This window comes from Oncorhynchus keta, chromosome 1 (assembly GCF_023373465.1).
Source record: "Oncorhynchus keta strain PuntledgeMale-10-30-2019 chromosome 1, Oket_V2, whole genome shotgun sequence".
Lineage (NCBI taxonomy): Eukaryota > Metazoa > Chordata > Actinopteri > Salmoniformes > Salmonidae > Oncorhynchus > Oncorhynchus keta.
In genome coordinates, this window is record NC_068421.1 from 75,336,157 (window position 1) to 75,348,223 (window position 12,067).

Sequence of the window (12,067 nt, forward strand, 5' to 3'; positions counted from 1 at the left end):
CTTTCATCTCTGCTCCTTGTGACGGATCAGTTTTCAGGTTATGAGATGACTGTTATTTAATAGGATACAGACAGGCAGGCAGAGAACAAGGTGTCACTTTGATGCTCACCGTTTCCCCTCAACGTGTTGGTAACTGTCTCAAAGTGACGTATGTTAGTCTGAGCAGACAGAGCGAGAGAGCATTCTCTTTAATCACAGTGATTAGAGTTTGAGAAGAGCCATGGCGGTTGCAGAGTCCATCTCGATGCACAGCAGGGTGGTAGACATGTCTGTTAAGCTCTGGAGTAGATGAGTGAGTGGAGCTAGAGATGGTGTGTGTGTGTGTGTGTGTGTGTGTGTGTGTGTGTGTGTGTGTGTGTGTGTGTGTGTGTGTGTGTGTGTGTGTGTGTGTGTGTGTGTGTGTGTGTGTGTGTGTGTGTGTGTGTGTGTGTGTGTGTGTGTGTGTGTGTGTGTGTGTGTGTGTGTGGTTTATAATTGGACTCTGTCAGCCTCAGTTCCCCTCAGTGTTGACTGTTGTTTTCGTGGCCTGTCTGACCTGGTCACGCTTGGTGCTCACACACACAAGTTTGTCACCTCTCTGTTCTAGATCATTCTAATCGTATTAATGTGAGTGTGTCGCAGTTGTAAATGAGAACTTGTTCTCAACTAGCCTACCTGGTTAAATAAATAAAAGTGTAGCAACACAATGAGTTTGTACGTGTCTTTGCATGTGTAATAGAGCGTATTTTTATAGGCACTAACTCCGCCATGGCTTTTGGCCTATGGGGAAACTCATGTTTTGGGGGGGATAAAACGGTCTCATACAAAACGTATAAGATCTCTTAAGCCTGTGTTAACCTCAGAACTTATTTTATGTGTTTATCCCAAAACCCCATCATTTCCCCATAGGGCTCACCAACGAACCAGAGGTAAATAATTTACCCATCCATTTCCCCATAGGGATCACCAACGAACCAGAGGTACATTATTTCCCCATCCATTTCCCCATAGGGATCACCAACGAACCAGAGGTACATTATTTCCCCATCCATTTCCCCATAGGGATCACCAACGAACCAGAGGTACATTATTTCCCCATAGGGATCACCAACGAACCAGAGGTACATTATTTCCCCATCCATTTCCCCATAGGGATCACCAACGAACCAGAGGTAAATCATTTTCCCATCCATTTCCCCATAAGGATCACCAACGAACCAGAGGTACATTATTTCCCCATCCATTTCCCCATAGGGATCACCAACGAACCAGAGGTACATTATTTCCCCATCCATTTCCCCATAGGGATCACCAACGAACCAGAGGTACATTATTTCCCCATCCATTTCCCCATAGGGATCACCAACGAACCAGAGGTACATTATTTCCCCATAGGGATCACCAACGAACCAGAGGTACATCATTTCCCCATCCATTTCCCCATAGGGCTCACCAACGAACCAGAGGTACATTATTTCCCCGTCCATTTCCCCATAGGGCTCACCAACGAACCAGAGGTACATTATTTCCCCATCCATTTCCCCATAGGGCTCACCAACGAACCAGAGGTAAATCATTTCCCCATCCATTTCCCCATAGGGATCACCAACGAACCAGAGGTACATTATTTCCCCATCCATTTCCCCATAGGGATCACCAACGAACCAGAAAAATCATTTCCCCATCCATTTCCCCATAGGGATCACCAACGAACCAGAGAAATCATTTCCCCATCCATTTCCCCATAGGGCTCACCAATGAACTAGAGAAATCATTTCCCCATCCATTTCCCCATAGGGCTCACCAACGAACCAGAGGTACATTATTTCCCCATCCATTTCCCCATAGGGATCACCAACGAACCAGAGAAATAATTTCCCCATCCATTTCCCCATAGGGATCACCAACGAACCAGAGAAATCATTTCCCCATCCATTTCCCCATAGGGCTCACCAACGAACCAGAGAAATCATTTCCCCATCCATTTCCCCATAGGGATCACCAACGAACCAGAGAAATAATTTCCCCATCCATTTCCCCATAGGGATCACCAACGAGCCAGAGAAATCATTTCCCCATAGGGATCACCAACGAACCAGAGAAATCATTTCCCCATCCATTTCCCCATAGGGATCACCAACGAACCAGAGAAATCATTTCCCCATCCATTTCCCCATAGGGATCACCAACGAACCAGAGAAATCATTTCCCCATCCATTTCCCCATAGGGCTCACCAACGAACCAGAGAAATCATTTCCCCATCCATTTCCCCATAGGGCTCACCAACGAACCAGAGAAATCATTTCCCCATCCATTTCCCCATAGGGATCACCAACGAACCAGAGAAATAATTTCCCCATCCATTTCCCCATAGGGATCACCAACGAGCCAGAGAAATCATTTCCCCATAGGGCTCACCAACGAACCAGAGAAATAATTTCCCAATCCATTTCCCCATAGGGCCCTTCCAACGAACCAGAGAAATAATTTCCCCATCCATTTCCCCATAGGGATCATTTCCCCATCCATTTCCCCATAGGGATCACCAACGAACCAGAGAAATCATTTCCCCATCCATTTCCCCATAGGGATCACCAACCAGAACCAGAGAAATCATTTCCCCATCCATTTCCCCATAGGGATCACATTTCCCCCCATCCATTTCCCCAGGGATCTAGAAAATCATTTCCCCATCCATTTCCCCATAGGGCTCACCAACGAACCAGAGGTACATTATTTCCCCATCCATTTCCCCATAGGGCTCATGATCACCAGAACCAGAAAAATCCATTTCCCCATAGGGCTCACCAACGAACAAGAGAAATTCCCCATTTCCCCATAGGGATTTTCCCCATAGGGATCACCAACGAGCCAGAGAAATCATTTCCCCCATTTCCCCAGGGATCACCAACGAACCAGAGAAATCATTTCCCCATCCATTTCCCCATCATTTCCCATCCATTTCCCCATAGGGCTCACCCCAGAGAAATCATTTCCATCCATTTCATAGGGATCAGCCAGAGAAATTTCCAACGAACCAGAGAAATAATTTCCCCATCCATTTCCCCATAGGGATCACCAACGAGCCAGAGAAATCATTTCCCCATAGGGCTCACCAACGAACCAGAGAAATAATTTCCCAATCCATTTCCCCATAGGGCCCTTCCAACGAACCAGAGAAATAATTTCCCCATCCATTTCCCCATAGGGATCACCAACGAACCAGAGGTACATCATTTCCCCATCCATTTCCCCATAGGGATCACCAACGAACCAGAGAAATCATTTCCCCATCCATTTCCCCATAGGGCTCACCAACGAACCAGAGGTACATCATTTCCCCATCCATTTCCCCATAGGGCTCACCAACGAACCAGAGGTACATCATTTCTACAAGCTGGGGAGCTCTATTCTGACAATTGTCTTTTGCCTGTCTCATGTTCTTTGTTTGTCCATGTCCTTTCCTTCTGTGTGTGTCTGTGCATACCTCTGTGTATGTTTCTTTGAGTATCTGTCTGTCTAGTCCCATCTCATGTCCCCTCTCCATCAGGGCTCCCTCCTCACCTCAAAACCTTTCCGTCTCAAGCCATTCCCTGATGCCACACCAGTCTCTGACTCTGCAGTATGTCACAGAACCCTTAGGGGCGGGGTGTCTCCCCCCTCTCTGCATGCTGCAATGCCCCAATATCCCTCTATCTACTTTATCTTTCGCTCTCTCTCTCTTTCTCTGTCTTTCTTTCTTTCTTTCTTTCTTTCTTTCTTAGGAATGGTGATAGATTCAATCAGACAGAGGAAGCCATCTTCAGTGCAGCCTGGTGGAGCTCTGGGCTCCAATGTCATACTTCCCTACATGTTCTATTCTGCTGTGACTTTTGGGTTCATCTCAGTCCTCTGTTGTCTCAGTCTACATCTTCATCTTGCTGCTGGGCCAAACTGGCCAGAATGATGCTGAGCTTTGATTTGCTGTCTGTCTGTGGGTCATTGTGACCCTCCATCCCATCTCTTCCTGTATCAGTCTGTGTTTCATGCAGCTGGTGAATAAACTAGCCTAAATTGTGCTCTTTTTGCAGAATACTTACTGTTACTGTCTTTCCCTGTGTTTTTCTTTGCCGCTCAAATCTGGAATGAGCAAACGTCTGACTTCCCCTGTCTTATTCAAGCATCTGTCTGTGATTTCTTTAGTACATTTATGAGTTCAAACTTCAGAAAATCTTTGTACCGATATTTTACTTTTTATCAAAGTTATATACGTTTAACTTCCTCTTTACCTGTGAACCGTTTGAAATGTTTAGCATGAATATTAGTACGTTCAAGTAAGTTTGAAAGGTATAACCAAGATAGTTTTTAGTTCAGAATGGCATTTGGTAAATGCCTGAGCAATTAATTCACAGCATTGACCCAGCAGTTATCAGGACCCTAATAAATGTGTTGGATTAAAAAGTAACATCATTATATAGTATTATTAATAGTGTATCTCTGTGGCTTCACTGCTAAAGGGCAGTTTGTACCCTTAATCGCTTCGGCGGTCTTTTGGGCTCAGGAGTCGGAGGTTTCAGTTAATTAGGCTCCAGATCTCTCAATCTCCACTGGGGAACACCGACCAACAGAACCATTAAACCACTTTGTACCAGCCTGTTCCGACTTCTGACATTACACTACTGCAAAGTTCTAGCCTTCAATCTCTTCTGCAGTCTATACCACTGGAGAAATGTACTCTGTGTTCTGTGCTTTTATTTTATTGAAGGTGTCTGCCCTAGCACAAACTAAAATGGCTGAGTCTGGTACAAAACGTTCACTTCTTCAGGGAGGTGGTGAAAGGTTCAACTCGTTACGTTGACTTTAAAAGGAGGGGAAAATAACTTTTTCTTGATGTGTAATGAATGCCTCTTGACTAGTACTGGCATTAAATGAACACTTATATTATTTTTTTCGCTGACTCTTTGATTTGATAAGACCTATTTGCATTTGTTCCAGGCAAATGGTCAAGATGAAAGCAGCAGCAGTAATAGCATTTACCCTCCATCCCCCTCCAAACACCCCTCTCCAAACACCCCCCTCCAAACACCCCTCTCCGAACCGTAGTTCCTCGTATTGTGTTGTAATCACAGCATGCTCCAGTTTTTCACCTCAATCATTAGCATTTTGCCATTAATGCTTTTGTAAGCCTCTGCTTTGATGTTGGATTTAATTAAATATGATACAATTATGAAGTTGATTGATATCACAGTTGCTTACAAAAGCCTCTCACAGAGGAGGGGTGGTAGTAGAGGAGTAGAGGTAGAGGAGTAGAAGCACTTTAAGTGGATACCACCACAGATTGGGTGGATACAAACAGACAGACAATGGGCTCTGAGAACGGCTGAAACAGCAGGGAGGTTTTCCTACCGATGTAGACGAATTTAATGGGTCTGCTATTACTATTAGACACTAGATGGATAGAAATGCAGAGAGAGGGAGAGGAGCTAGGCCTAACTTCACAAACATTTATAATTAAACATTGAATTGTGCATATGATACTGCCAAAACTGGCTGATATTAATTCAGATGATTGTTTGAATGGTAGGGCATGGGATCCTCTTCGTGTGTGTGTGTGTGTGTGTGTGTGTGTGTGTGTGTGTGTGTGTGTGTGTGTGTGTGTGTGTGTGTGTGTGTGTGTGTGTGTGTGTGTGTGTGTGTGTGTGTGTGTGTGTGTGTGTGTGTGTGTGTGTGTGTGTGTGTGTGTGTGTGTGAGTGAGTGATCCCATTCCCACAGCCCTTACAGAAATCTGTAGTGAGTGTCTACACTGTGTCACCCTCTCTCCTCCAGCTCTCCATGCTCTTCAGGGAGGAGTGTGATAAGGTGATTGTCCTGATGCATGTGCACTCATTCAGCTATGACCTCCACCTAAGGGTGGTTCACCAGTCCCTGGTGGGCTGTCACATGACCCTGCAGCAGGGATACCGGCTGACCAGCTTCCTGGAGGACTTCATAGCTCATCACCCTGACATCCCCAAGTTCAGACGAAACCACGTCTTCCAGGGTGAGTCTGACTCAACCCACCTAAACAACTAAATCCTGAAAAGAGTCCCAGCAGTATGTATAAGGCTCAGGCCAGAATTAAAACCAACACAGATCAACAACCTGTGCTTTGCGGTTGACTTTTAAATGTGATTTCTGCTTGAGCCTAACAGTTACCATGATCTCTATTGACAACTGGGAAATTGTATCATGGCGCCGGAGAAGATGGCTGACATTTTATGTGCTCCTAACGAAACGTGTTTTTTTAGTGTTTTTTTGCGTTGTTTGTAACTAATTATTTTTAACTTATTCTGTACATAATGTTGCTGCTACCGTCTCTTATGACCGAAAATAACTTCTGGATGTCAGAACAGCGATTACTCACCACAAACTGGCAGAAGCTTTTTTTCTTTAATGAGTCCGACGAGCCCAACGTGAAGAGCCTACTGCTTTCCCGGGAACAGGCCCAAATTCCCGTCATTTGCGTGAAAAGAGGACGGAGGTTGGGCTGCCTTCTGAGAATTCATAGGCGATCAAATAAACCCCCACTTCCTTCCGTACTACTGGCTAACATGCAATCATTGGAAAATAAAATAGACAACCTACGAAGAAGATTAAACTACCAACGGGACATTGAAAACTGTAATATCTTATGCTTCACAGTCGTGGCTGAACGACAACATTATCAACATGCAGCTGGGTGGTTATACGCTGTCTCACCTCACTAATACATACCACTCCACCTCACCTCACTACTCCAGACCACACCACCTCACCTCACTACTACAGACCACATCACCTCACTACTTCAGACCACACCACCTCACCTCACCACTTCAGACCACCTCACCTCACTAGTACAGACCACCTCACCTCACTACTTCAGACCACACCATCTCACCTCACTATTTCAGATCACCTCACCTCACTACTACAGACCACACCATCTCACCTCACTACTACTGACCACACCACCTCACCACACTACTACAGACCACACCATCTCATCTCACTACTTCAGACCACACCAACTCACCTCACTACTTCAGACCATCTCACCTCACTACGACAGACCACCTCACGTCACTACTACAGACCACACCACCTCACCTCACTACTACAGACCACACCACCTCACCTCACTACTACAGACCACACCACCACTACAGTCCATCTCACCTCACTACTTCAGACCACATCACCTCACTACTACAGACCACCTCACCTCACTATTTCAGACCACACCATCTCACCTCACTACTACAGACCACCTCACCACCACAGACCACATCACCTCACTACTACAGACCACCTCACTACTTCAGACCACACCATCTCACCTCACTACTACAGACCACCTCACCACCACAGACCATCTCACCTCACCACTTCAGACCACATCACCTTGTGGCGAAATCTGCACGGAGCCTTCACCGTGCGCTGCCACTTTAAGAGCGCATGAGCAGTAAGGAAGGAGGAAATAAAGAGCGCTCGTTCAGCTCTTTGGGGAGGGGCTCTTGGGTGCCGCGACAGTTTGATTGTGTGTGCTGTAGAAGTTTTGTTTGTTTTCAGTGTGTGTAGTTTATAAATGATTTAACTCAATCATCGGTGTGATCGCTCTAGTTCGTGGTTGTTTTCGTTTGGGACCGCGCCCGTTATGAATCGTATGGATTAGTAGCAACCTTGTTGCGAAGCTTTAACATACAAACCATCGGACGGTCAGACAGTACACTTGCACGCCTGAAGACCACAGCTAAGATCTCTCTTGTTCTCTTTCTCTCTTTCTCTTCCCTCTCGTTCCAGTGCTTTACCCTGCAACAGACTCTCTATTTTTCAAATGCACTTCCCATTGAAGTTCATTAGAGTTGGACTATTATGACGAAACATGTCTTTCTCAGGTCCTGTTTGTATGGCCCCTATTATCCTGCTGCTGTGTTGATTTGGCAGCAGGCACCTCTATAGCATGCTGCTCTGTTCCCTCATCTCTCTGTTGAGGAAGAATCTCAAAAGCCAATCAGCACACTCTACTGTACACATACAGCATAATTATTGAGCCTACTACACCTATTAAAACACATCCGGTCGTTGATTGGATTGTGCCTCCATTCAGAGAGATTGGATGGTTCCAGTCAGGTGTACACGTGTTAGATGCAATAGCCTAATTTCCATTATCATGCCATGTCCATATTAGGTTATTGTGTTCCAGTCATGATTGGATTTGGATAAGTACCTCTGCAGGTCGATAAGCATGTATTTTGTCAGTGCTGTAGCCTTGACTAGAGTTTCCTGTTCGTCTTGTATCCTTTTAAATGACTACCCATTAAAGTTGTGCTTGTTAGATGGATACATTTTATTTAGGTAACAGCAGTAAGTCACTGAGAACAGATAATCCCTTCTACAATAATTAAACAACGCTTCAATCCAGAGAATCATAAGGGTTTATCAAGAAAAAGTAAAACATGACTAATTCCAGGTAGAAAGGAGTTGGAGCACTCAACAGAGTAAAATAGATCAATCTCCAACTCCCTTTTACCTGGAATGAGTCTTTTGGAAGTTTTTCTTGGTGAGCCATTCTCATGATTCTCATGATTGTTGGCGTTGATGAGCCCCCATCCTTTCCTGTTTCCTGAAGAGTGGAGGCCCACCTGAACTCTGGCCACTTCAATTCAATAGTTAGCTACCCATATAGCCTCCACTTGTTGGTTTTGTAAAATAAAGATCCCTATGGCCCTTCTTGAGAGCTCCAATCATTTAAATTATTCTTCATTATACTCAGTTTAAAGTACCCTGCTCCAATTACACGATGGTTGGCGTAACTATGCATCTGTGATTTTCCAAATGTCTGGTGGGCGGGTGGCTTCTCGTGGAGATGGTATTCAAGGTTAATGCCCTCTTAGTCAGTAGAGGAGGGTGGGCCAGGCCTGCTCACTCCTGCCTACTCGAGGAGACCGAGAGCCTCATAATCACAGAGGCTTGCATCTGTGTGTGTTGGAGAGGAGAGAAACAAAGCATCCTTGGACAACAGTGATAATCAGAGGTGTGCGTGCATGTTGTTGGAGAGGAGAGAAACGCGGCTCGTCATCCATGGAGAAAGGAATCATGATAATCACAAGCTCTCTCTAAAAGCCCTCATACCTTCCCCTGAGCCAGTGGTTGTGGGCTCCTGGGCTGCTCACTCTGTGACTGACAGCTCCTCCAGGTCTAACAGCCTTCCCACTGTGCACTCAGCTCATCCCTTATGGTGCGGCAGGTAGAGAATAGAGCCGTATCCTCCCTATAATAACCACACAGGCGTTATCCTGACATCAACATAAGGATAGTGGTGCTGTCGTATCCCCCAGCACAGGTGGCAAACATGTCTATGCATACAGTATATCTGAATTGTGATGTGTATTAGGATTTGGCTATGTGCAGTATGAGGTGTTACATAGATATGTGTTGCGTGTGGTTCCATTGGGTTTTTCTTGATCCTCTGTCATATCTCTGTTGTGAGTCCCCACAGAGCTGCAGGATTTGCATCAGTCCTGCTGAAGACTGAATGTATTTTGATGATTCCCATAGGTTTCATCCATAACAAACTGTTGCGTCATCCACTTCATTTCTAGCTTGAAATCATCTTCTGAAAGGCGATGGATAGCTACCTGCTACCTACTCTGCCGCGCTGCGCTACCTACTCTGCCGCGCTGCGCTACCTACTCTGCCGCGCTGCGCTACCTACTCTGCTGCGCTACCTACTCTGCCCCGCTGCGCTACCTACTCTGCCCCGCTGCGCTACCTACTCTGCCCCGCTGCGCTACCTACTCTGCCCCGCTGCGCTACCTACTCTGCCCCGCTGCGCTACCTACTCTGCCCCGCAGCGCTACCTACTCTGCCCCGCTGCGCTACCTACTCTGCCGCGCTGCGCTACCTACTCTGCCGCGCTGCGCTACCTACTCTGCCGCGCTGCGCTACCTACTCTGCCCCGCTGCGCTACCTACTCTGCCGCGCTGCGCTACCTACTCTGCCACGCTGCGCTGCGCTACCTACTCTGCCACGCTGCGCTGCGCTACCTACTCTGCCCCGCTGCGCTACCTACTGCCCCGCTGCGCTACCTACTCTGCCCCGCTGCGCTACCTACTCTGCCGCGCTGCGCTACCTACTCTGCCCCGCTGCGCTACCTACTCTGCCCCGCTGCGCTACCTACTCTGCCGCGCTGCGCTACCTACTCTGCCCCGCTGCACTCTGCCGCGCTGCGCTACCTACTCTGCCCCGCTGCGCTACCTACTCTGCCCCGCTGCGCTACCTACTCTGCCCCGCTGCGCTACCTACTCTGCCCCGCTGTGCTACCTACTCTGCCCCGCTGCGCTACCTACTCTGCCCCGCTGCGCTACCTACTCTGCCCGCTGCGCTACCTACTCTGCCGCGCTGCGCTACCTACTCTGCCGCGCTGCGCTACCTACTCTGCCGCGCTGCGCTACATACTCTGCCCCGCTGCGCTACCTACTGCCCCGCTGCGCTACCTACTCTGCCCCGCTGCGCTACCTACTCTGCCCCGCTGCGCTACATACTCTGCCCCGCTGCGCTACCTACTGCCCGCTGCGCTACCTACTCTGCCGCGCTGCGCTACCTACTCTGCCGCGCTGCGCTACCTACTGCCCCGCTGCGCTACCTACTCTGCCCCGCTGCGCTACCTACTCTGCCGCGCTGCGCTACCTACTCTGCCCCGCTGCGCTACCTACTCTGCCCCGCTGCGCTACCTACTCTGCCGCGCTGCGCTACCTACTCTGCCGCGCTGCGCTACCTACTCTGCCGCGCTGCGCTACCTACTCTGCCCCGCTGCGCTACCTACTCTGCCGCGCTGCGCTACCTACTCTGCCCCGCTGCACTCTGCCGCGCTGCGCTACCTACTCTGCCCCGCTGCGCTACCTACTCTGCCCCGCTGTGCTACCTACTCTGCCCCGCTGCGCTACCTACTCTGCCCCGCTGCGCTACCTACTCTGCCCCGCTGCGCTACCTACTCTGCCGCGCTGCGCTACCTACTCTGCCCCGCTGCGCTACCTACTCTGCCCCGCTGCGCTACCTACTCTGCCCCGCTGCGCTACCTACTCTGCCGCGCTGCGCTACCTACTCTGCCGCGCTGCGCTACCTACTCTGCCGCGCTGCGCTACCTACTCTGCCCCGCTGCGCTACCTACTCTGCCGCGCTGCGCTACCTACTCTGCCCCGCTGCGCTACCTACTCTGCCCCGCTGCGCTACCTACTCTGCCGCGCTGCGCTACCTACTCTGCCGCGCTGCGCTACCTACTCTGCCCCGCTGCGCTACCTACTCTGCCCCGCTGCGCTACCTACTCTGCCGCGCTGCGCTACCTACTCTGCCGCGCTGCGCTACCTACTCTGCCGCGCTGTGCTACCTACTCTGCTGTGGTTACATCCCTATTCCCTATACAGTGCTCTACTTTTGACCATGGCCCATAGTGCACTACTTTTGATCAGAGCCTATGTAGGGAATAGGGTACCATTTGGGATGCGGCCTGTGAGTTAGTTCCATACCCCTAACCCCTCTGGGCACGTCAGAAGTCGACATGCTGTTCACACCAAGGGGATAACTCTCCGCTCCCAGAGGTCTACTCTGCCTACATGTGATAAGCAAATCTAGAAAATACACAGCATCAAATCAATTTCAAACCAAATTGAACTACAAATGGAATGTGCAATGTGTCTGATGATACCCTTGGCTAGTGACTATTCATTTAAATGATGTCTCTTTCATTATTAAATCAAAAATGATCTAATCTACCATGAGGTTGAAGCTTCTCAAAGTGCAGAAGGTCTTTATTCTGAGGAGGATGTTAGCATGGATACTTCCCAAAATGACGCCCTATTTCCTATATAGTGCACTACTTTTTAACAGTGCCCATAGGGCTGTGGTCAAAAGTAGTACACTATATAGAGAATAGGGTACCATATGGGATACAGCTGTAGCTAAACGCTGTTTAGCTTCACAACATTTCTCAGTGGTCTTCCAACGTTTGGAAATTCAAGAACAAGTAAAGGACGGCAGTTACTATTGAGAATGACAATGCTACCTTATATAATGTTACTTACCCTACA

At 48.3% G+C, this 12,067-nt stretch overlaps 1 protein-coding gene across 1 annotated transcript in view; it reads left to right on the top strand.

Annotated features, from left to right (window-relative positions):
* LOC118373894 (KICSTOR complex protein SZT2) overlaps positions 1-12,067 on the top strand; it is a 33,630-nt gene that overhangs the window by 13,095 nt on the left and 8,468 nt on the right. Inside the window, exon 3 of the mRNA XM_035760170.2 lies at positions 5,787-6,000. Coding sequence (XP_035616063.1) covers positions 5,787-6,000 — 214 coding nt within the window. The remainder of the gene's footprint in view (positions 1-5,786; positions 6,001-12,067) is intronic.